The 23,352-nt window shown below is 34.7% G+C and overlaps 1 protein-coding gene across 1 annotated transcript in view; it reads right to left on the bottom strand.

The window, feature by feature from the left end:
* Positions 1-23,089, bottom strand: part of DOCK9 (dedicator of cytokinesis 9) — a gene marked incomplete at its 5' end in the record, with an annotated part of 62,524 nt that extends 39,435 nt beyond the window's left edge. The window contains 24 exons of the mRNA XM_009876222.1: positions 50-170; positions 2,127-2,243; positions 3,014-3,192; positions 5,818-5,929; positions 6,550-6,633; positions 7,326-7,472; positions 11,701-11,772; positions 11,900-12,025; positions 12,161-12,230; positions 12,363-12,478; positions 12,981-13,070; positions 13,697-13,783; positions 15,021-15,142; positions 15,378-15,501; positions 15,782-15,874; positions 16,437-16,502; positions 16,607-16,794; positions 16,876-16,955; positions 18,900-19,022; positions 19,439-19,521; positions 21,849-21,971; positions 22,114-22,314; positions 22,774-22,914; positions 23,015-23,089. Coding sequence (XP_009874524.1) covers positions 50-170; positions 2,127-2,243; positions 3,014-3,192; positions 5,818-5,929; positions 6,550-6,633; positions 7,326-7,472; positions 11,701-11,772; positions 11,900-12,025; positions 12,161-12,230; positions 12,363-12,478; positions 12,981-13,070; positions 13,697-13,783; positions 15,021-15,142; positions 15,378-15,501; positions 15,782-15,874; positions 16,437-16,502; positions 16,607-16,794; positions 16,876-16,955; positions 18,900-19,022; positions 19,439-19,521; positions 21,849-21,971; positions 22,114-22,314; positions 22,774-22,914; positions 23,015-23,089 — 2,740 coding nt within the window. The remainder of the gene's footprint in view (positions 1-49; positions 171-2,126; positions 2,244-3,013; positions 3,193-5,817; positions 5,930-6,549; positions 6,634-7,325; positions 7,473-11,700; positions 11,773-11,899; positions 12,026-12,160; positions 12,231-12,362; positions 12,479-12,980; positions 13,071-13,696; positions 13,784-15,020; positions 15,143-15,377; positions 15,502-15,781; positions 15,875-16,436; positions 16,503-16,606; positions 16,795-16,875; positions 16,956-18,899; positions 19,023-19,438; positions 19,522-21,848; positions 21,972-22,113; positions 22,315-22,773; positions 22,915-23,014) is intronic.
* Positions 23,090-23,352: the final 263 nt, after the last annotated feature.

The following is a 23,352-nucleotide window of genomic DNA, read 5'->3' as shown; positions in this document are numbered from 1 at the left end:
AAAGGGGTTTCTTTTTAAATTACTTGGTTTTACTTTTTAAAGTGCTTACCAATGCCAGAGATAGCACCAAATAGATCTTTAGGAAGATTGTTATCCAATGTGTTTCCTGATTTTTGTGGTGTTACTAGCTGACTTGCAGTTGGCAAATGAAGTGCATCATCCTTTGCACTCTGCTTGGAAAAGAGAGAAAAAAGGAATTACTGTTTTCCAACATGGACTTAATGAATATGACATATTTTATCTTCTAAAGCAGTTTTTATTACATATTTCTTTCTTAAATTTTAACTTCTATGAAATATGCTCAAAAGCATGGGATAACACGTTCAGCTATTTGCACAAACTTGGGATAGCCTAAAAGTTAAGATATCTCAGGAAACACAGAAGAAATAAATATTCCACTGAATTCTAAACATTATAAAACAGGTATTTACAAATGACCAACATTACTTTTACTTCAAGCACTCAAACATTTTTCTTGTTGAAAGGGTATTGTGAATTACTTTCCTAATACCAAATGGAATGCAGCAATATATAGGCAAAAATAAAATACATTAACAATTAAATCTTAGATTCAACAATTGTATGCAACTATAATATATCAATATACATCTTCACAAATTTAGTTTGATTTCTTTCTACTGTAGCCCTCTTACATTACAGCTGTTCCAAAAGCATACTCCATTAAACTTAAAAATTCATCTCTAATTTCTAGAGAATTAAGCACTTCTTTGTTGTTGTGGTCCATTTATTTCAGTATTGGAATAAACTGAAGAATAAGATTAAAAAAATATAAAACTACCAAAAATATACAATATTTTCTGATTAATGACAACAGCAACTACTGAATCTGTTGGGATTTTAGTGAGCATAAGTAATTCTCTTTGTGTTAGATGTTGGGAGAGTATCCTTTCGCATAAAAATGAGTATATGCAAGTGCCTCTGATGGCAGAATCTACAAGAACAGAGGCAAACTGTTTACATAAACTGGCAGGCAGACTAAAGAAGAGTGTAATTTTTCAGTAAATGACAGAGACGGTTTAATGAAAACCCCTCGCACAGACACTGTATCAAAACTGGGTAATACATACAAATGGAAGGCCATTACATTGCAGAAAAAACTGTTATTTTTATTTCAAATACACTGTGTTCCTTTGGCTTCTTTGGCTGCTCTTCTTAGAATACTCAAATAATTGCAGCGAGTCTAATCCTGTGTGGTCTAGAGTTTGTACTGGGCACCAGAGTTGTTACAAGGCAGCCATAGTTACATGGCATTAGAATGATGCTGTGGCAATTGGTGGGGTCCAGCACTCTCCAAAAATCGTCAGAGATTCAAACAGAGATCAGTAAGGGTACTGTAATCTGCATGTAGGACCAAAGTAGCCAATTATCATTTGGGGCATAACTTAGCTGGACAAGAGAAACCGCCATCAAAACATAGGACTTGGTGTTACAACAGTATCTTAGAGTTGCAGGCTCCTGATGTCCAGGCAGGCTACCAAGCTAGTAAAGGATTTGGAACATATGTCCTGTGAGGAACAGCTGAGGGACTTGGGGCTGTTTAGTCTAGAGAAGAGGAGGCTGAGGGGAGACCTTATTGCTCTCTACAACTACTTGAAAGGAGGTTGTAGAGAGGTGGGGTTTGGTCTGTTCTCCCTAGTGGAGAGTGATAGGATAAGGGGAAACGGCCTGAAGTTGTGGCAGGGGAGGTTCAGGTTGGATATTAGGAAGAATTTTTTTTACTGAGAGGGTTGTCAGCCATTGGAACAGGCTGCCCAGGGAGTCACCATCCCTGGAGGTGTTTAAGAGACGGGCGGATGTTGCCTTGAAAAACATGGTTTAGTGGTGTTGATAGGGCTGGGAAAAGGTTGAACTCGATGATCTTGAAGGTCTCTTCCAGCCAAAACTGTTCAATGATTCTATCTTTACTAAATGTATTTCCAAGTAAAAGTTTAAACCATGGAGGTGAACTAACCTTTAAACTCAGAAAAAGGAAGGAGAACAAACTTGTAGAATTCTGAAGCTTATGAAACTCTTTGTTTGCCAGAAATACACAGTGTTCCATACACACATTACCAATAAATCATGAAAAAAAGAATTCAGAATCCCAGACAGAAATGGGCACTCACACTGCTGGAAGGGTTAACAGGAAAAGGACACACATCTTTAACGTTGATTCGCTGAACGTTTTCTATGAGCAGTCCAAAGAGTGGCAAATACATCGTGGCTATTCTTGCTTGATGACTCTAGAGTTTCATAGGTCATTAAAAAATTACAGATTTAATTTTTAATCATCATTTATTTTCTCTAAGCTATTAACTTCTAAATTAGAAGGAAAAAGAATTTAATGAGTATTTCCCAAGCCAGAGCCCACATAAATTATAAAAGCAGTGAACATCCCTGTATTTCATTCTAATTTACAGAAAGTTGGTAAATTTTACTTACTGTTACAATATAATGCAGAAAAAAATGTAAATTAATGTAATTTCAGCTAGGACTAATCAAGAAAATTAATATTATGTGAGCTTGATGAATTAATGATATCTTCCATTAAAATTTTATGACTCCTTCACAGCACAAATGATGCTAAATAGAACTCAGGAGAGTTAAAAATCACTCAAAATTTACTACCATGACTTGTACCTTTCTCATACTCATTTTACAAATAACAGATGATGGAAGGACAGCTGCCAAATATTAAGAGCTAACATTTGATGAAAATAAGAGCCTTAAAAATGTTGGTAAAATCCAATTACTTTAAGAACAACAGTTATATTACATTGTGCTAAAATGTAATAAAACACATGTAATTATGTTGAGGTGCTTTGTGCCTTCATTTGGTAAAAACGTGGAATTTGCAGATTGATTTTTGATACAATTTTCATACATATTTTCATCAGTCTGAACAGAAACAGCATTGCTGCAACTTAACAAGTTTTTTTTGGTGAAAGAATAAAAACCTCCTGTACCCGTGCACACTTAATTTGTGTTATTTTGTACGTAGCAACATACTTACCCTGGAAGCATATCTATCATCAAAAGAATGCTTTATCATCAAATTCTTGAGCACGCTAATAGCAATCTGCCGCACGTCTCTGAACTCTTGCAATGCATTGCCCACCTCCCTTAGAAGCAGTCCCACTAAGAAGTGATTTTTACAGAACTCATCAGTTAATGAATAGTCCAGGTGAAGGTCTGGAAATAAAGTACAAGTTCAGTGTAAGGAACGATACTATTTAAGTCGATATATTAAGGCTGAACTAAAATGTTTATGCATATCATATATGTAATATGTAGTCATTATTATTCATATATCTCTAGCCCAATTCATTGCCTAAAGATGCATTTATTAACCAGACAATAATGATGAATATTCAATCAACAGAAGCTGAAGATATCTAAATATATTATTTTAAAAATATTAATATGTTTTAAAATATTAATTTTTTTAAAAAATATCCAATATTAAAAAGTGTTCCTATTAAATTTACCAGGACCAGGATCATGTAGCTCCAAATTCAAATTTTAGATCTATATGCAGACACTGAAAACCCACAGTGCACAAAGGTTGTGCACGCGCACATTACTTCAGGAATTTAGTTGTATGGCAGAAGCAGAATTTGACTTTTAGTCCGAACTTCAATACCACGTTAGCAAAACATGGATTAAGAAGTTTTAGATTTCTGTACTGCAGTTTTAAGTTCCTTCTTCATTATCTTACACGTGTCCATTATGAACGTAGACTATAAAGCCTGCTCATAACTGCGATCTTGGTAAACTGATACTCTCTAAGACAACGGTCCCAAAAATTTGCGATGTGTAGGAAAAATGTAACGAAGAGACTACGTTTTTAACACACATGTATCCAAATTAAGCTTCCCAATATATCAGAACACAAAAGACATAATAATATTTTAAAAAGATAATTGAAATGAATCTATGGAAGTTAGAACTGCATTGTAATACCATAGGCAAACTTTTTGCTACAATTAAACAATACTATACTTTCCAGAAATACTCATATATTCAAGGCTATTTGAAATAGAACTTGAATTAAAGAACATTTCATTTGAAAATCTGTGCTTAATTCACTGCAATGAAATTTTATTTCATAAAGTATTTCAAGTAGTAACAACTGTAAATCTCTATTAAGTCTAATATAGATACTACATAGCTATATACACACACAAAAATCCAGTGCATCTGACACAGCGAAGTCAAGCCACTCTCATTGAGAAGTATTTTTTGTGTAATAAAATAATCCAGTTAATTTATGTACTGAATATGTGGCAGCTTAAGAGAAGCTTCAGCTTGAATATCTTATTAGATTGTTTCTCATATTTGCTTTCATTGTTCAATACAGGAATAAAAAAACAGATGCTAATCTCAAAGAACATTCATTTTCCAAAGAACTCTCCCAGATGTCAGAAGGAAACAGCTAAGGCAGCACAGATGTTCTACAGGCCTTCTTGTAAATCACTTAAGAGCCAACCACAACACCTGAGATCTCTTTGGCCTGAGACAGAAAAACCGTGGAAATATTTATGCAGTGTTATTATCCAGAACACTTCCAAAGGCTGAAAAAGCCAGACAGAAACAAGTTCTAAGCAGCTGCCCACCTCTTAGTCCCAAATCTTGCTCTACCACTTTGATGAGAGCATTAGTTATACTCAATTTTAATAAAACAAACAGAATATACTGAATAAATATTTCTGAAAAAAATATCCTGACCTACAAACCTCAAATGTTATGCAGGTTTACTTGTAAAAGCACTTTTCTCACCTCTGCTTACTGACGTCTGCTATAATTCAATATCTGCAAGAAATTAATGATGTCCTCACAGCCACAAATGCAACAGCTATGCACTATCTGTTTTGGCACAAGGTCAGATGGACCAGGAGCCCAGCTGGGTTGAGCAGAGCATTCATGACTGAACTCCAGTGAAAAAAATTTTTTTTTTTTTAAAAAAAATGATGCTCTTGAGGTAGAAGCACAAAAACAAAAATACAGAAGCATTGATCAAGTATGCAGGGATAGCGCTAAGAAAGCCACAGCTCAGCTACAGCGGAAACTGGCAATGACTTCAATGGCAACAAGAACAGCTTCTACCACAACATCAGCATTAAAAGCCTGAATAAGGAAAACATGGGATACTTGCTGAATGCAGACTGTGATTTAGAGGCAGCAGACTTGGGTAAGGCTGAAGTACTCCGTACCTTCATTACCTTATCGTTCACTGCCAGGATTCCCAAGCCTTAAGAGTCTAGAGACTAGGTTCAAGAAAGGACCACTAAGGTAGTTAGAGGGCTGGAGCACATGTCCTGTCAGGAGAAACTGGGGGAACTGACTGTGTTTCAGCTGGAGGAGGCAAAGCCTGAGGTGACCTGAGCAGGAGGTTTAACTACAGACCTACCGAAGTCCCTTTTAACCCATACTGGTCTATTAAAACAAGTAACAAAGTAAACCAAGCCTCACACTGCATGTCTAACTAAAGGAGTGTTGCAGGCTTCTACAGGCAGGGCATTAAAAGGTAACTCATGAGAAAAAAAGAAAAGCAAACTTAATAGTCATAGCAGGAAAGGGAGGCAGAATCAAGGATGTAACTTCCCATATCTTTCAATGACCAGATACTTCAGGTAGTTTAGGTAGCAGAGAATCTATTACTTAAAGCTTAAATGAAAAGAGTACAACTTTAGCCTTCCATTTAACAATTTCAAGGTTTCCAGCATCTCATAGACCTGGAGTTACACAGCTTACACATTTAATAATATAAAGGTGACATCTAAGAAATACACCGTATGCTTCTTCAGAAGAATTTACCTTGGTATCGCTGAACCCTGCCTTTCCCAAATGGCATGGGTAGATTCAAAGGTATGTAGTGCTCATGATTACAGACTACACGGAGAAACTCAAATTTGAATTCGAAAAGAGTCTGCAAAAATAATTTAAAACGATAAAGTAAACAACTGATGTAGTAATTTGAATAACACATTAAGAATAGCTCTCTAACTCAAACAGGTGATTTCTCTCAGACTTGTAGATGTGTCAAAGTTCTGTAAGCCTGCATAAAATAACTCCAGCATAATTCACACTTGGCAAATGGATATAGTTCTATTTTCTGTTCCCATTGTCTACAGTAATTTAAGTTTATAGGCACACTGTGGATTGACATAAGAAAAGTTCAGGCTAACAGAAGATATTCTTTGGACATCTGGTACATGCTTTCAGCACTAGAGTAAATGTACAGAAACTGATCAGGTATCAACTTTTCCAACTTTAGCCTTTCTTACAATCATGCTTAAAATTTCTACATTGTGTGGCACCTCTACTCCTCACCACTTTCTCAACACACACGCTCTATGGTGGTAAAGTTACACATGGATGTGGGGAAACAAAACATGAAAAAGTAATTTGATGGGGAAAAATGCTCTAGGGAGAGAGCAGAGACTTTTCATGTTACTGGGAAGAAGTCTGAATACTTGATGCAGGACTACATATATGCATCAAGAATAGGCATCTCTTAAAAATAGTTTGTTTAAAAACACTGAGTACCTTCGGATCTCCTGGGGCAAAGCAGCTGATGTAGTTATTGATTTGCTTGAAAACAAAGCCTCTATCCATGAAAGTAAAACACCTCTGGGGAAAACCAAGACAGAATTGATTATAGTACTGTCTCATTGTTCTGTAAGTTTATTTTCCAAACATATTACTGGTATTTCAGTTTGAATATAAGAAACAGTAAACCAAGAAAACTACATCTATGTGTACATACTTGAATACCAAGTTTTCCCTTAGAGTGCAGAGTGCAAACAAATTGCAAATAAAAGGCAGTTTGAAGATAAGAATTCTTATCTTGACTGAAACAAAAATAACACGCCACTAGCAGATTTGTCTGTCGTTGTACCTCCCATTCTTTTTTACTCCCTACTGGATCTTACTGGCTGAAAAAGAAAGACAACTAAAGTCTGTCTACATAAAATGTATGCAAATAAACATAAAACACTACCCAAAGTATGAAGCTTTTGTAGGATTAGAAGATAAGCTAGGTAATATTTTAAAAGGAAAAAAAAAAACCCAAGGAAAAGAAACCATGTTTTGAATAAAATATAAATTAATTTTAAAAAAATCAAACCTTTGAACAGATGTCTTCTTGACAGAAGATGCAAATTATTCTGTCTCAACACATTTTAACTTGTACATAGAATAATATTTAAAAAGCATTATGCACATTCATTTTTATACAAGTTGGCTTTAAGGTTCTTCGAAATCTGTAAGAAGCAGTACTATTGAAAAAGTAACCACAGAGCCTGAGTTGCTTGTATACCTACTTTTATAAAGGCAGCAAGGCTATGGTTTGCATTTTTTGAAGCCTCGGGATTGTCTCTGTACTTCTGAGTGATGTGTGGCATTAGCATATTAACAACTGTTTCAACTGCATGATGAAAGGAAGCTGAAAATCTCTGGTTTCGCAAGAGCTAGAAACAAATTCAGATACAAAAGTTAATACAGTTTATCATACTAAACATATCAGAACTCTTACTTAAAATACAGATAACTTGACAGAGTGAGAGGAGACAAACACAGTTTTTGAATTTTTTAATCTGTCATTTAAAGTAACGTTTTCTTTAAATTCAAGGCTTTCCTGAATTTTCTAGACAGAGGGGGAAACAAGGGTGTTTGGTTAAAAGAAAATTATACAACATGCACTAACTATCCAAAGAATTTTGCAGGGCAGAAGGATTACTTAAAATGAACAAGGCATTTTCAGAATTTATAGGAACATATAACCCCATATAACAGAAAATATTTCATGCAACAAGTTGACATAAAAGAACAGTCATACTTCCTAGATCAATCTTCAGAAACATAAACATACAGCAGACTATCTCCTGCCTACATCTTTTGGTGCTTTTTATTGAAAATCCTAAGCTTGCTTGTAACAATTCATAGAAACTGATCGCAGTTCGTACAGCGTGCAGATTCGTAGTGTAGAGTAAATCACAAAATTAACTCAGAAGACTTTCAAGTGTAGCAAACCTGAGGCTATTAGGTCTCAGCTACTGGTTTTCACTACTTTAAAAAAAAAAAAAAAAAAAGAGTGCCTTCTCTTATTACTTAGGTCTTTTAGACACCAAAGAGAGGTGTCTTCCTGAGTAATAGTAATGGTTACATCTACGCCAATTCAGACCATATGTCCATAACACCAGGTAATCAAATCAGTCTCGGGCATCTGGAACTGACACACTGTTGTTTTTACAACTTCGTTTTACCTAATGTCAAAGTCTTGTTAAATTGGCTTCGCTCCTCAAACGCACGTGCTGGTGCTCTCCAAATATAATTTATTACTAGGATTATACATGTCAGTAAAGACACATTAGCTTTGTGCAAATGAGTCAGTATAGCACTGGTGGAGGAAGGAAATCATAATAAAAGAATAGCAACAACAACAACAACAAAAAAGAACTGTGGTACTGCAGTGCTGTGAATGCTCATCAATGGTAGTGTACCATACTGTACAAGAAATGCAGATCATATAGGAGAGGATACTAAAACCATGGACTCTGGCAGAGTAATTCTGAAAAGTAAATTGCATTTGGGTTTTTGTTTGTTTACACAGATTCCTGCTTAAAGAAATTTATATTCTACCATACTTATCCACCATATGATCTCAATTAAAAAAATGTAAACCCTATTGTAAGGAAGCTACAAATAAATTAAGGAAATGGGATTGCATGATGGCAAGTCAGTGATTTCTTTGAGGTATTTTTTAAACTAGTATGCTCTTTCCAAACTTAAGAGTTTGTTAATATCAAGGAAAATTATCTCAACTTTGTTTAGCCAAGCCAAATCAGCACACTGTTGTTCTTCAGAAGTATCACTGGAAAACTTCCTCAAGTAAGACAAGTTTCACACACATCATGCTTCGAAAACCTTGCCCAGATGCACCACATTCTGTAATTAGAAAAACTGTTTCGTTCTGACGGAGCTGAATACTGTAAATTAAAAAGTACTGCCAGTACTGTCAAGTACTGAAGCCAACAAAAGTTATTTTTTAATTTCTATTTTAAAATGTTAAAAATTGTTCTATGATTCTATGAAATTTAATTCAATTCCAGAAGTCTCTAAAAAATTTCACCTTTAAATAAGAAACAGTGTCTTCTGCTTCATAAAATTGTAATTTCATTTCTTTTGAATAGTTTAACTGAATTAATTTAATTGATTACAGAAGATCAAAACAGTGGGGTGAAATAAGAAATTCTCTGTTTGCAGAGTGAACATAAGCATTAATTACTTCCTCAAGGAACATCAAATCAATAGTGGAAATTTAAGTTTAAAGATCCTGAATTATTTAAACAGGCAGTAGATACTATAAAACAGAAGAAAGAAATGAAGAACAGAAAAATGTCCATCTGAATATTTTCTTACTTGGGTTTGAATTAGAAATCTTTCTCTTGGTTAGCGGTAGAAAAAGTTGTGTCTTTTCTTTTTGCTAGGATTTTTGAGAAATTCCCAAGCAGCTTACACCGGTTAAAACAAGCAAGAAGTTTGAAAATGCAGACGGATGCACTACACGCACAGCAAACCCTTTGTGCAGATCTGCATTCTAAAAACTCCTAAAGAAATGGGAGCTGCCACGCTTCTTTAGACAGTTTAAGAAGTTTGTGGTAGAAGCTTGCCTTCTTCCACATTTCAGAAGATACTTAAATATGTAGTAGTAGTACCATGTAAATACTCTCTTCCCCTTAAACTGAAAACCCATTTCTAGATTAAATAGTCTACAAACACCAGGTAAAAGTTTGTGGCTGTAGATTACAATGCATCCAAGGTTGGGGGTTTTTTTTGCACAAAAAAAAAAAAAGCGTTGTCTTCCCTGACAACCATTGTCTGTCTCTTTTATTTTGTTTTTCAAAAAGCTGTCAAATAAATGTTCCAGAATTTCTAGAAGCACTGTTCCAACTAAAGTCTGAGTTTTTATTTAAAAATCAAAATTATTCTATCCTTTCCTTTCAGGAAGCAGAACACTCCATTCTTTCTGACATTGTAAATAGAGACAACTCCCTTTTCTTATATAAAAAAGGTAATATAGCATTTAATATCTTGACGCTACAAGTAAAAATCTGAGGTCCTCTTCAAATTCAAAATAACAAGATAAAGTCAGATACTCTTTGCACATTTTACCTATTTATTAAAACTGAAAGTCAGAATAAAATATATCTGGACAAACTGAAGTGGGGGTGACATTTAAAACATATAACTGATTTTGCTACTAAATGAGGAGCCTCACAAACTGACTGAGCTTCTCCCGCATTTCAGAGCAGTGGGATGTTACTGATCTTTTGTCACCTTATTTTGTTCAGATTGTTTTTATTAAAAAACTAAAAATTCTTTTTTACACGAGTTCAGTGCTAAAGCTTGGTATCTTTACCGTGCAATATATTTTGGCAGAATGCATAGTTTAACTTGAATCCATAAATCATGCTCTTCCTCTCTATTACTATGATGTTCTGCAAATTATGTATCAGTAATCAGTACTGAAATTAGTCCAGTTGAATACTGTATTGAGGCAGATTTTTTTTTTATTATGAGGTAACAGTCAGTCAGGTGATATCATTTAGTTCTTCTAACCAAAAGTAAACCAGTAACACGAATCGGAAAACGATTATTCCATATTAGTATTCCAAGAAAAAGCGATGGTTATTAGATTTTTACACACTACTGTAGAGAATATCTAATGACGAAAAACTCATTTGACCAATTACCACACGGAGCTCACATGCTTCTTATATGAAAAGTGAATCAATAATTTCTTTAAAGAATAAATCCTTAGGAAAAGCCCTGACACTTAAAGTAAGTTGAAGTAGGACTTCAACTCTACTGGTCTTTTCACAGCAGAACAGTATTAAGTGTAGTATTTTAAAGCTTTTTTCCTGATTATTGTCCATCTACCTCTCCCCATGTACTTCAGATTTCCAGTTACGTTCTAAATTCACAATGAAAATACTGATAAAGATTTCAGAATAATCTGGTATGTTACTCTCCAGGGACTATTTTTTATACTTGATATTTTACTTTCAAGACTTGTTTTAACACAGAAGTAAGAAAAGTAAAAAACTGTCACCAATATAAGAAAAATTATATATGTTTATAGGGCAAGCTGGTAGAAAAATGCCTTGTTCTAAAATTTTAGCATACTCTTTCCGGCACAGAAAATGACACAGAATTAAACATAGATGTTTCTTTATTCCTACAGAAGGACTGCAGACTGCATGATTCAGTGTTCTCATTTTATTTCACAGATTCCAATCTGCTCAGGAAAAAGCCCACGTATTTTGCGTAGTACTCACATCAAAGTCCACAGTGTTATCTATTGCTTCCAGCTTCATCATACCGTGAGTGTTAAGAAATCTTACTAGAGAGTCTGATGATTTACATAGACTGCTTTACTGTACAGATTTTAAGGGGTTTCTATATATTTATAGTACTGCTGAATCAGGCTCTATTTTTTTTCTAATATTTCAGCTGATTTCTCCTGCTGCTTTGCTTTTTCCCTCCCTTTCTTACAAATAAATTTATTATATACATATAAATCATAATCATTTATACATAAAACTGTTCTAACAAGCAACAAAATATGTAATTCAAGAAAGAAGAGGTTATACAAATTGTCTTTAGAATAATTTCTTTTTACAAAAGTCGACATACCTTAACTTTAGAGTTTTCTATCAAATGCTGAGCCATTGATTTTATCAGAACTTCAAAGAAAAACCATGAATACTGCAAAGAAAAGAAAATGTTCTGTAAAACTGCTACATACATTCAACAAACGTTTCAATACAACTAGTTCCATCCTTCAGTTATGACAAATAAGAATATAGAGCAAAAAGTACAGTTCAATACATACCTTAAGTAGCTTGTTGCTTGTAAGAAAGTCAGCAGATGGCTTTAAAATTGTTGTCATGGACTTTGTCAGTTCTTCGTGTACTGTCTTATATTCAGAAGCAACGTAAGGTTCAGCTTTATAAGCGTACTTGGTGGGGAAAAATAGAATACAACATGAAACTAGGACATAATATGAAACTCTTGAAATTAAACAGATGGAACTAAGTTTAAATATAATCTTTTTAGAGATATATAAAAAAGGAAACAACTAATTTTTACCTACCTTGACGTAAGATCTCAAGTAGCTATCCAAGCCTTCTTCATGACACTGAGCAACAATATGGATAATAACCCTAAACAAAAGTCAGAAACCAAATAAGCTTACAAAGAAAGCTATGATTGCAACAGTAAAAACGCTGTTCAGTTACAGATTTATATAATAATCCAATCATCACTTCAGCTATGAAGCACTTAAAATTTCTTACCTTGTCACATTGACTGCAACTTCCTCTTGAGTTGCTCTAGTAAGAACTCGAAACAACTGGTTGAGAACAGTCGGCAGGAAAGCTATCATCACATGGCCTTCCATTGCATGAAGGCTCTAAAAGAAAGCAGTAATATTGTCACTCCCTTGAAACAATGGCATTTGAATCATAAGCTCTGAAATGATAGAATTTACTGCAAGTCTTTTTTCAAAAATACACACCGCTTGCACTATTTCATTATTTTTTATTATTCATACTACAAAGGCCATGGAAACTATGCAATCTATTGATCTAACCTTTAAAGAGAACAGTAGACATGACCATGATGATCTGCTAAGTAAAATTTTAGAATTCCGGTATGCCGTTCAATTTTATTATTTTGACAGACTAAGCCACTAGGTGTTTCAAAACTATCACTCATAAGGCCGACTAACACTGCCTTATTATTTCCTCATGGTTGCATCTTATATTGCAATTGTAAATTTATCTAGGGCAGGATGTATTTTTCTGTTCTTTTTATACAGCATTTTCCATTAGTGGGACCTAGAAAATGTCTAGACCTCGTAGGGTTTGCAAAACTATAAATAATATAAGAATGTTATTCACGCCTTTTTATACCTTAAGATATTTTACAAGATCAGTTCCCAGTGCACGAGCTCCAGATTCTGTTATCTGACAGTACTGAAAAAAATTATGCAAGTGCTGATCCTGTCAAAGGCAAAAAAGGACAACAAATTAAACAATATCTAATGTTACTATCCATAGTCCAAAACTGAAGACATTAAAAATATTTATACAGAGAAATCTATATATGGGTCCATAGATTCCAAAATAACTGAAGTGCACTGCTCCAACGACTCAGTCACATGTAACACTGTCTTTTCTAATCCACATGTGAAATTTCCAGTGATTTTTGAATATCCGTTACACAAAATGCCATGTATACTTGCTTCAAAACAGTTCACGTGAAGAAAATACAATACTTCATGTTAGTTATCTCAACCAATCATAGAACATATCTTAAGAACAGCTATAAGAGGACTCATTGCTTTGCAGACATGCCAGTTAGCAGCTTTCAGACAACTAGAATCCCTCATCTAATAGAAAAATTCAAATTGAAATGGATGACAATGTGAGACAAAAGGCTCGGATTTTGAATACTTTCCATCAAGATCTGCTGTTTTTCACAGCTGATGTGAGAGGCACGATGCAGAGTATCCAAGAAGCAAAAGATCAGCATATTGAGTTTAAGAATATTCCCAATTATTTTATATACATATGACAACCATATTATTCCAAAAACTTTCTCCAATTTAATCTGTTTTATAACTCACCTGAGTATACACAGTTGACACCAGATGAGTGGATATTTTTAACAGTTGCTTGCCTCCATCTACCCATTTAATTTCAGGTCCAGAATGCTGCACGCACACATGCAGAGGAAAAGTAAAATCATGTAGCAGTATACAGGGCCAAAACAATTGGTTTGCAGTACCACAAACAACAATCGTATCGTTTTAAAAAACAGGTTGAAGAAATGTGTGCAATGAATAAAGTCATAAATAAAGGAAAATTATGCAGGCAATATTACCAAAAGCATTTATGAAGCTTAAAATGTTTTGTGTTTGGTTTTATTTTTTAAAGTCTCACAGTAGCTTCCTCACTGGCTAACAAAATCGCTTTTCTCTAAGTCATAGATTTCATGTTTCCCTTACAACTCTGCAAAGAAACTCGTGACTAAAGAGAAATATCTACTGGTTTTCTGTGAAAAATACCACAAGAGTTTCCAGGGATACTGACACAGTTCAAATCTTAACATTGGTCACTGACAGGTAGCAGCCAGTGCTTCCTTCCCATCCCATTTCCACAGAACTGAGAACAGAAATGCTCAGCTGCCTACCCTGGCCACCAGTCAGTGAGAGATTTTACTGCTAGGTCTACCTAGTGCTATCGGTCTTATCAGTCTACCCATGGGCATGAGCAGAGACGAACAGCAGAGGCATAAAGAATGCACCTACAATGTGAAAAGATGAAAGATGTGCGGGAGACGATGGTTGGAAAGCTTACAGCAGAGTTTTAGAAAAAAAAGAACAGGAGGAGAGCAGCAGGCCTCTTCCTCCAAAACGAGTCAATTTTTTCTCTGCATTTGATTCTCTTAGTCAAATCCCCTATTGCGTTTTACATTTTGTATCCCCCAAGGTAACATTTTTATTACTACAGTTTTGCAAGCTTTCTGCTTTGAAAAATACAACCATAAATTTTACTAGTGAAGTATAAAGGTCACAAAAATCAAGATGTGAGAATAAGACTGTTTCAGGAATAAAGGACTTACTGAAAGGAGACAGCATGAAATGCTAAAAAAAATTTAGTAAAGCACTTCAGATTATTTGCACATCTTCATAAACTCAAAATAGTTTTATATATTTAAAAGTTACTGCAACTTCTAGTTAATTATTGCTAAAAAAAATGAAACTTCAACATTTCCTAAGTACAACAGGTAAATAATAACAGAAATAAGTTTTTAACAATTGAAACAAAAAACTCTATTAGGGTAGGTTGATTCAAATTCTTGCAGAAGTCAGAATTTAGTAACAGGTTTTGTCTTCCATTTCTGTTTGGGTTGGTTTGTTTCCCCCAAGTCAGCTGTCTATAACATACCTTTCCAACCCCGACTTCTTGATAACTAAGATAGCCTGATGGAAGATTTGCTGACACTGGGATGTGCTGCTCATTGGTCACCACTCTTCCATCTCTTATTAGAGGAAGCCAAGAATATCCAACTACAGAAAATGAAAGACAAGTAATTTAAAATGTGTTATAAATCTTTACAGTTGATAGATTTTTTAAATCAATGTTAAACAATTTAATTTTTTTCAATTAAAAAAATACTTAATGAAATCTTTCAGTCAGTATAATGCAATTAGAAAGCCTTATATGGATCACAAAAATCAAGGGTTAACATACTTCACAAAACCTCCCCAGCAGTTACCAAAAGTAAGGCATTAGCATACGAACCCTGTGTTTCAACCACATCTTTCTTCTTTGTACTCCCTTTGCTTGAATTATCACAGCTGACATGGTAGAAGGTGAACAACAAATGGTGTTTTTCATGTAACTGAGTGGGCAATTCTATTTTAATCTGAAAAGCAAAGAATCACAACCTTTGTGGAAGTCTTCAGCTAAAGCAGCAACATGCCTTACTGACTGCATGCTTAAAAAGCAATTTCAGGTTCCACATTATTTGAAGCAAGATCAAGAATCACACTAAGCTTACTAAAATTTACATATAGTAAAAAGGCGAGGGTCTGATTTAACTGAAATCATTATCAAGAACTTTGCAATGTTCAAATCTTTTGTTGTATTTTTGAAACTTAGATAATACCTTAACCAGTAAAAGTTACCTCAGAAAGGCAGCTTACCTCATCATAAAACTCAGGATTTTGATGGTGATGTAGAACAGCAGCAAACGCACTTCTAGTAAATACTGGTCCACCTGGCCTACCATAGATGCACTAATAATTGGAGGGGGCAGGAAAGACAAAAAACCTGTTATTCTTCTACGTTCTTGGATTCTGTTTCACCTAGAACTTGAAATATTTTAACTTGTGTTTAGCTTGGTTCCTTTGCACAGACAGGGGATTACATGATCGGTAGTCCTCCTGCCATGCAGTAGGGCTGACACTGTGATTTCACCTCAGGATTCCTACACATTTTTCTACTTCTTTTCTTCCAGGCATCTCTCATACACTGGAGTAGCTCAGAAACAAACACAGAACTTGGCTTTACTGTTTTAACTTAAAGAATTACTCCTTTGTAGCAGGCATAAGCCACCCTTCCTTGTAACAAGTTTCTTTGTATCAACAGAAATTGTAAGAAAGAAACTAAATCCTCTGAGGGTTCTTCAGCAATCTTTTCTATCAAAACCAAATCATCTAGAAGTTATTCTTATGCCAAATGCAAAAGGAGGGCAAAAAGCCACCATCCCAAACGAAATAAATTAATCCTGTGCTACTGTGTTCCTTAGCTAACTGTTCACAATTTTCTTCTATCAGTTGCAAAATCCGAACAACCAACCTTTAAAGGTAAAGAATCCTCTTCATCAGAATCCTTGAATTCAATGCATACTGCAATATTTCTAGCCTAAAGCAAACAAAACTGCAAATTGTAAGGATCATCACAGAAACATAACACGCAAACATCTTAACTAAACTTGAGAAAGAGTACACAAGTTTTCCTGTACTCACCTTTGCAAAAGACTTTTGACTGTCATATTTCAAGTGCTTTGGATAAACATAAAGATGATTATTGTAGATGGTGAAAGGCTGAGTGTGTTTAGGTATACAGGGTACAAATTCCTCTATTTCAAACGCTACTAGTGTCTTGGTACTATTTTCAAATAGTTTCATGGGAATGTATGATGAGTTAACATAATCTGAAAATATATAAAAAATATAATAAAAAACTGAAGAGAAAAAGCCTGAATGTCCATTTAACAGTGTTTATTAATACTTACTTGGAAAATCTGGTGACACGTTATCAATCATAACATCCAGATTTCCTAAAATAACAGGAAGTTTGGCCATCTTTTCAGGTCTATAGGAAGGAAAAAAAACCTCAGTCAGGCTAAATGCAAAACTATCAGATGCCAGAGAAAGGAGATAATAGGAAACAGAAGCAAAAGTAATATCCTGAAAGGCATATGAGAGGAAAAGTCGTTTGGGGGTGGATGAGTGATCTGGTTTTGTTTTTTGCCTAGATTCACAGCTGTCTTCTCATTTAAATTCGCGAAAAAACAGTAAGGCTTTATTCACAAGTGTGGAAAAGGTTAAGATAAAGCATGATTTTTTTTTTCTTTAAATCAAAATTAACAACTTTGTTAAAGACAGATTTTATTTGTCATGCAATAAGTCACTATCATTTGCAGCAAGAAGGGGACCTCTAAGCAAGCTTTTTAAATCTCGATGGCCAGTAACAAGCATAACTCACCCTGCAAAATATTTACTGTTATTTTCTTTAAATCAAAATTAACAACTTTGTTAAAGACAGATTTTATCTGTCATGCAATAAGTCACTATCATTTGCAGCAAGAAGGGGACCTCTAAGCAAGCTTTTTAAATCTCGATGGCCAGTAACAAGCATTTACGGTCATGGAATAAACTTAAGAAAGAGCAATAGGGGAAAGAAATCAGTAAGTTAATAAACCGCATCTGCTACTCAGTAATTTTTTTTCCTCCTTTTTCGAGAGTAATAACTCACCCTGCAAAATACTTACTGTTAACTAGCCTACTGTGCAAGTTCTTAGACGTTATAATTTAGAAATATGTAGAAAAAACAGAAATATGATTTATCATGGAAAATTTATTAGTAAAGACAGTCAGCAACATGATATTTTTAAATTCTTGCAGAGGAAATGGAAGCAAAATTTTCCCAAAATGCAACACTGTGCTGTGAAATAAACAACTTTTTCTGGTTGCAGTCTGGATTCTAATTCCAATAGCTAAGCCTTAGACAATCCAATCTCTTTCTTACTAAAATTTCTGTGAAACATTGTACACAGTTCTGCAAATAGGATGCTGAAATAAACAAAAGCATTTCCTTAATTCCTAACGTAAAGTGATGTGGCAGGCTAATTTACTCTATTAGTTTCAGTTTCAATAATATTGTTTATGGCAAGGAGTATCAGTACACAGCAATTTCAAGGCTATGGAAAACATCAGTGAAACTTTATGCAGCTTGCTAAAATTAAATTAAAATATCTCACCTCCTTATCAGATTTGGTAAACAGGAATAAAATAAAGAAACTGTAGCCTAAGCCTTTTGCAATCAGCAATTGCTGAAATTGATACAGCTCCAGCTAACTGCACCGTAACACAATTAGAAACGCCTTTGGGAAGCAGCAAAGATTGTTCTATTCTTTTACACCTTATTTAATAATAAAGGGGATTAAAATAACTTTATTAACAGGGTCACCTGTCAGTAGGAGATTCCTAAGCCTTTTAAACAAACTGATGCAGTCTCAAGGAATACTTTATTCAAGAAGGATAAGCAATGTTCTGTTATTTAGGCATCTGGAGCCACATGAACTCCCAAGGAAGGTGGACTGGAAACTGGCTTGAATCTCGTTCCCTGCGAGCTTGCACCCTCTGTCCAAGGTCAGGGAACACACGATTTATGCTCATACTTGTTTTCCTTTGAGAACCAGAAGAGTGTGTTGTGCAACCATACCTCCTATTACAGAGCTACTTAAGTATATGACGTTTACTGCAAGTTAGACAGGGTATAATAATTCAGTCCTGCAAAGCAGAGATCTGGAAATTGTATAAAGTCCTTGATTATATGAATATGATATATTATATGTAAATGATTTCTATATTTTGAGTGAAAAACATATGAGTACATAGGAGATGATTCTCCAGCTCAAGATCATAACAAAGAATGATGGGGCTGAGGGGGGATCAGAGGGGGAGGGCAAAGGAGCCATTAGGGTGTGTTATGTTTGGTTGGTTTTGATTTTTAAAGTGGGGAAATTAGACTTACTTCCTGAAATCTGCTAACAATTTCAGCATGTCTTCATTTGAAAGTTTATTACTGTCTTGTCTGAAAAGAGGAGAAAATCTTGCATTTTTGTCCAGTGTTCCTGAGGCATCTTTAAACAATGTCCTGAAAGTCAAAAATAAAGTGTTGAAATTCACTTCAGGAAATTTCTTTACCTCAAATTAGAATACACTGCACCATTCTTCCTATTAGGCATTTAATACTCTTATGACTGCAGGTGAGTTTTAACACATGAATAGCTCAGACTACAAAAACAAGTGTGAACCATTTCATTCGTAGTAAAATAAAAAATATTGACACCAGAAAACAGCTGGCAACATTCAGTGGTTTGAATAATGATATAACAAATGTTTGTAACTATTTTCCTACTACAGAGCTGAAGTGTAAGTTTGTCAGAAATCTCTGGTTAACTGAAAGTTACACAAGAAATAATTTAAATAGCACATTAAGTTTTCCAACAAGTGAGATATAGAAAATAAAGAAAGTTAGGAGAAACACGGATTGACAAGACCTGTCTTTACCTAGCTGCCCAAGCAAAAGGCATTCTATATTGACCTAATCTCTGGCATGCCTGCTTGGCATTCTTCAAAACTTTCTGTGCAGCCTGCAGGAGACATAAGAAATAGCAACATTTTAAAAGCTATGGTTTTTGCACCATTAGTACAAAAGAAAAAAAACCAACATATATTGACACTGATATGAACTGGACAATATTTAAGAGATGAATCCTATATATGCAAGTGAAAGAAAATGAAAATACCTCTTAACAATTCACTTCAGATTAAGCAGCATCTGCTAATTTCAGAGCACTTCACGAATGAAAACACAGACCCATCTACATCCCCAATAATACATACTTACTTAAGCAAGAAAAACATTTATTATATACAAGACTCATATGAAAGCTAGAGCAAAATTAACTGGTTTTTAAGGCAAAATTGTGACTGCAGATAAAATACCTTACCTCCACCTTACTCCTCTATTCACCACCTACTATCTGAACTAGAACACACTCCTGCCAAGTAAATACTAAAATACTCTGTGATAACTTATATTACAAGTACACAGAGAATTTGAGGAGGAGTTGCATGAAGATCAAATGGACAATCCTACTTATGTACGGACACTGCAACACTGTTTTCACTAAAACTTGAAACTTCTGGGTTTATTTGCTTGTAAGTGAACAATCAGAGCTAGAAACCCACTAGTCTGAGATGTTCGCACTAAGCTGAACCACTCGAGCCTAAAGTAGAAGCTCCTGATAGAGTAATGGTCTTCTCTTTTCCAGAAATCAGCTTCTCATGTGTGCCTACATAGAGCAAAATTATTTGCTGGAGGCAGAACAAAACCACAGTAAACCCGCCTGAATATTATCCCTGATTTATGCTGTTGACATTGTGAAGAGCTGCTCCTATGGGTGTTGAGCCAAGTCTCCACTACACTTCCCTGTAAAAAGGAGGAAATGGCACTCAGGAGCATAGAACCTTGCTAAGTAATCATCATTAATTCACTGCATTCAGTCTTTAAGGGGAGGACAAGTGATCTCTTGGCTGTAGAATTTGCTGCTTCCGTTTTCCCTTTTCCTTGTGCAGAAGAGTAATTCTGCAGGGAACTGCAACTTCTTTTGCTCTGTTTTGCTTCAAAATAATGTCAGGCAATCCCAAAGAACAAAAACAGAAAGAAAATCAAATTAAATGTTCAACTGTATAAAACTATAAGCAAACGAATACCAGAAATGGACAGCACAAGTTAATACACCCATAAATGTTCCTGTTGGCTTCTTCTGCAGTACAGGGCAACACAAGTCGAGCACTCAGTATTGAATTTGGGAACTCTCAGGCTTACTTAACCTTCCCACATGGCTCAGGCCCAGGACCACCAAAATGAGTTACCCAGTTCAGGTTTGTTTTAACTCAGTAATGGTCAGGCATACGCTTCAAAACTAGACTCCTAAAATATAAAGCTGCTGTTTTCCAAGGACAGCTGAAAAAAATCTCAAGTATTCCTGGAAAAGCGAATCAGTAGTCTGATCTATATTAAGACCAAGTGAAAAATACAGGGTTTTTTACATGTAGCTTAGCCAGCACTAAATCAGTAGGAAAGAACACTGTTCCCCTTCAGACACTCAAAGTTAACTCTTCTTTGCTTTCCCTAGCTGAAAACAGGAAAAATGTCAACAGTAGCCGACACTGCTTACAGAAAAATACTTTTTTCCTAGTATCCTGGTTCAACTATTTAAGCCCAATTGTGAATCAAACTTAAAACTCTTCAAGAAGCAGCAATTGACAAAGCTTCTTGCAGGTATGTTTCCAAAAACATAAAATGTTCTGTCATCCTATACTCCCCGCAAAATTAACATGTTTCAGTGGTTTATTTCCAAAAGTGACTTGGAGTTCTGTCAAATCTGTAAAGCATTTTATACATATCAACAGAGGCTTGATAAGCACGATGGCTCTGAAGGAAAAAATAAAGTTATAGTAGATACAAAGTTACAGTAAATTTCTGTCACCAAAAAGGGATGCGAAGGAAAAGTCAACAACGATATAGTAAAAAAGACACATTAATTAAGAAAGGCATATAGTTAGCTTCTGGACTATATTTAATATTTCAATGTTCAAAAACTTTCAACTCAACTTTCACACTGCAGTCTAATATTCTTTTGTCAAATCAGTTTATCTAATGTCATTATAAAAATGACAAATTATGCCACAACTAAAAAAAACCTCAATGACTGTTTCCCACTATGTTAAACTTTAACTATAATATTTCAATCCATAATAGTTACTGGTAATAACAACAAGTTAGTAAATCAAATAATCCAGTTATTGGAATTTCCTATAAAAGAGCTAAGCTTTTTATTGATACTTCTTAATTTCATATCAAGCTGTCTTGCCTCAGCACTTTTCCCATGCCACAGAAGAAGTAACATACCTTAGAAGAATCTGAACTTTTCATATAGGGTTCAGCACAATGTGTAATACTTCCTTGTAGTACTTTTTCTATTCTAGCCACGAGGAAAATGTCAGTATGAGGACACGTGACTGAGAATATTCCCTAGAAATAAAACAAGGGATAAATATAAAAGAAGAATGCAAATATGATTTACATTGCATAACAGGAAGTCATCTGAAGCATGCAGGAAAACTCTCTACTTGTATACAAAATCCTACTATTTCTTTAGGTTACTAGTTCCTACCTGCTTTGGATATTGTAGCACAGTTTCATGAATGTCTTGAATTCTGTATAAGCTGTCACCACTGCCATTCATCATAGGTTGAGATGCACTGGATATCATGTGTCTTACTGAGGCGTGGTTCAAATCAACATGGAAATCTGCTGAAATCTTTCGGTTGTTTTTAATATCAAATAGTGACAATGTGACAAAGAAAGGTTCTACCTAAATGTTTAAAAAAAGAATCAAGTGTCATTGCTGGCATCAATACTACTGTAAAAATGTTTATGAAAGGAAGATGAGTAACATTTTTATAAACAGTTACACACAGATGTCACTCTAGATATTACTGACAAGGTGTAGAAGACAGCAAAAGAAAAATTCCACTTTCTACAACACAGCAAAAAGCTTAGTTGCAGAATATTTTTCCCAGGATTTACACTCTCATTTTGATTTAAAGGAGTAGAAAAAAACCTGTATTATAAGTTTCGCAATCACAGCAAGGAATTTGTGCCATTAAGAACACTGCCAACAAAGTACCTACACGTTCATTACAACATTAACAGAAAATAATTAGATAACTACAGTATATCTCGAAAAAAACCCAAACCCATTAACTCTAAGAGCTCAAAATCCTATTTCTAGGTTGATAATAATAATTAAAAAATACATTAGATAACTTACATTTGTCGTTGGTCCTTCTTCATTTTCTGCAACACAGCTTTGCAAATTAAAAGATAAATCATTACACTTCACAAGAATTTTTTTTCCAAACTTCTCTTCAAATGGCTTCACTTCTGGTTCAATACCAGAAAAGTCAAGTTTCTTTAAGAAGAGAAAAGAAAAGTTAAGGTAAGTTTGTTTGTCATGTGCAAAGGATCAACATAAAAGAAAATAAAATGCTTCCTTGTAAAAAAAGTCTAACCTGTGCATCTGGATCCAAGGCAAAAAGTTTAACCCTGCTTTCACTTTTCAACTTGATTTCTGCTTCTCTGGTACTCTGTTCAAAATAAGACAAAAAGCCTTAGTATCACACTATTAACTAAAAGTGTTTCAATTGCTCCATCATGTCAAAGTAAAAAGTGAGAGGCGGCCACTCTTCTCTAAAGGCTTTTACAGGCCTCAATACACAAAACATACAATAGCAATATGTAACGTTCCAAGCTCATGGGAAGTATACTTCATTGTAGCTCATAGAGTATTTTGCCTCCTTAAAAAATAAGTAACTTCCATAACACCATTTTATTTAAAAAAAAAAGTATA

Source organism: Apaloderma vittatum, unplaced genomic scaffold (genome assembly GCF_000703405.1).
Source record: "Apaloderma vittatum isolate BGI_N311 unplaced genomic scaffold, ASM70340v1 scaffold1249, whole genome shotgun sequence".
Classification (NCBI taxonomy): domain Eukaryota; kingdom Metazoa; phylum Chordata; class Aves; order Trogoniformes; family Trogonidae; genus Apaloderma; species Apaloderma vittatum.
This window is presented reverse-complemented; position numbering and strand designations above follow the sequence as displayed.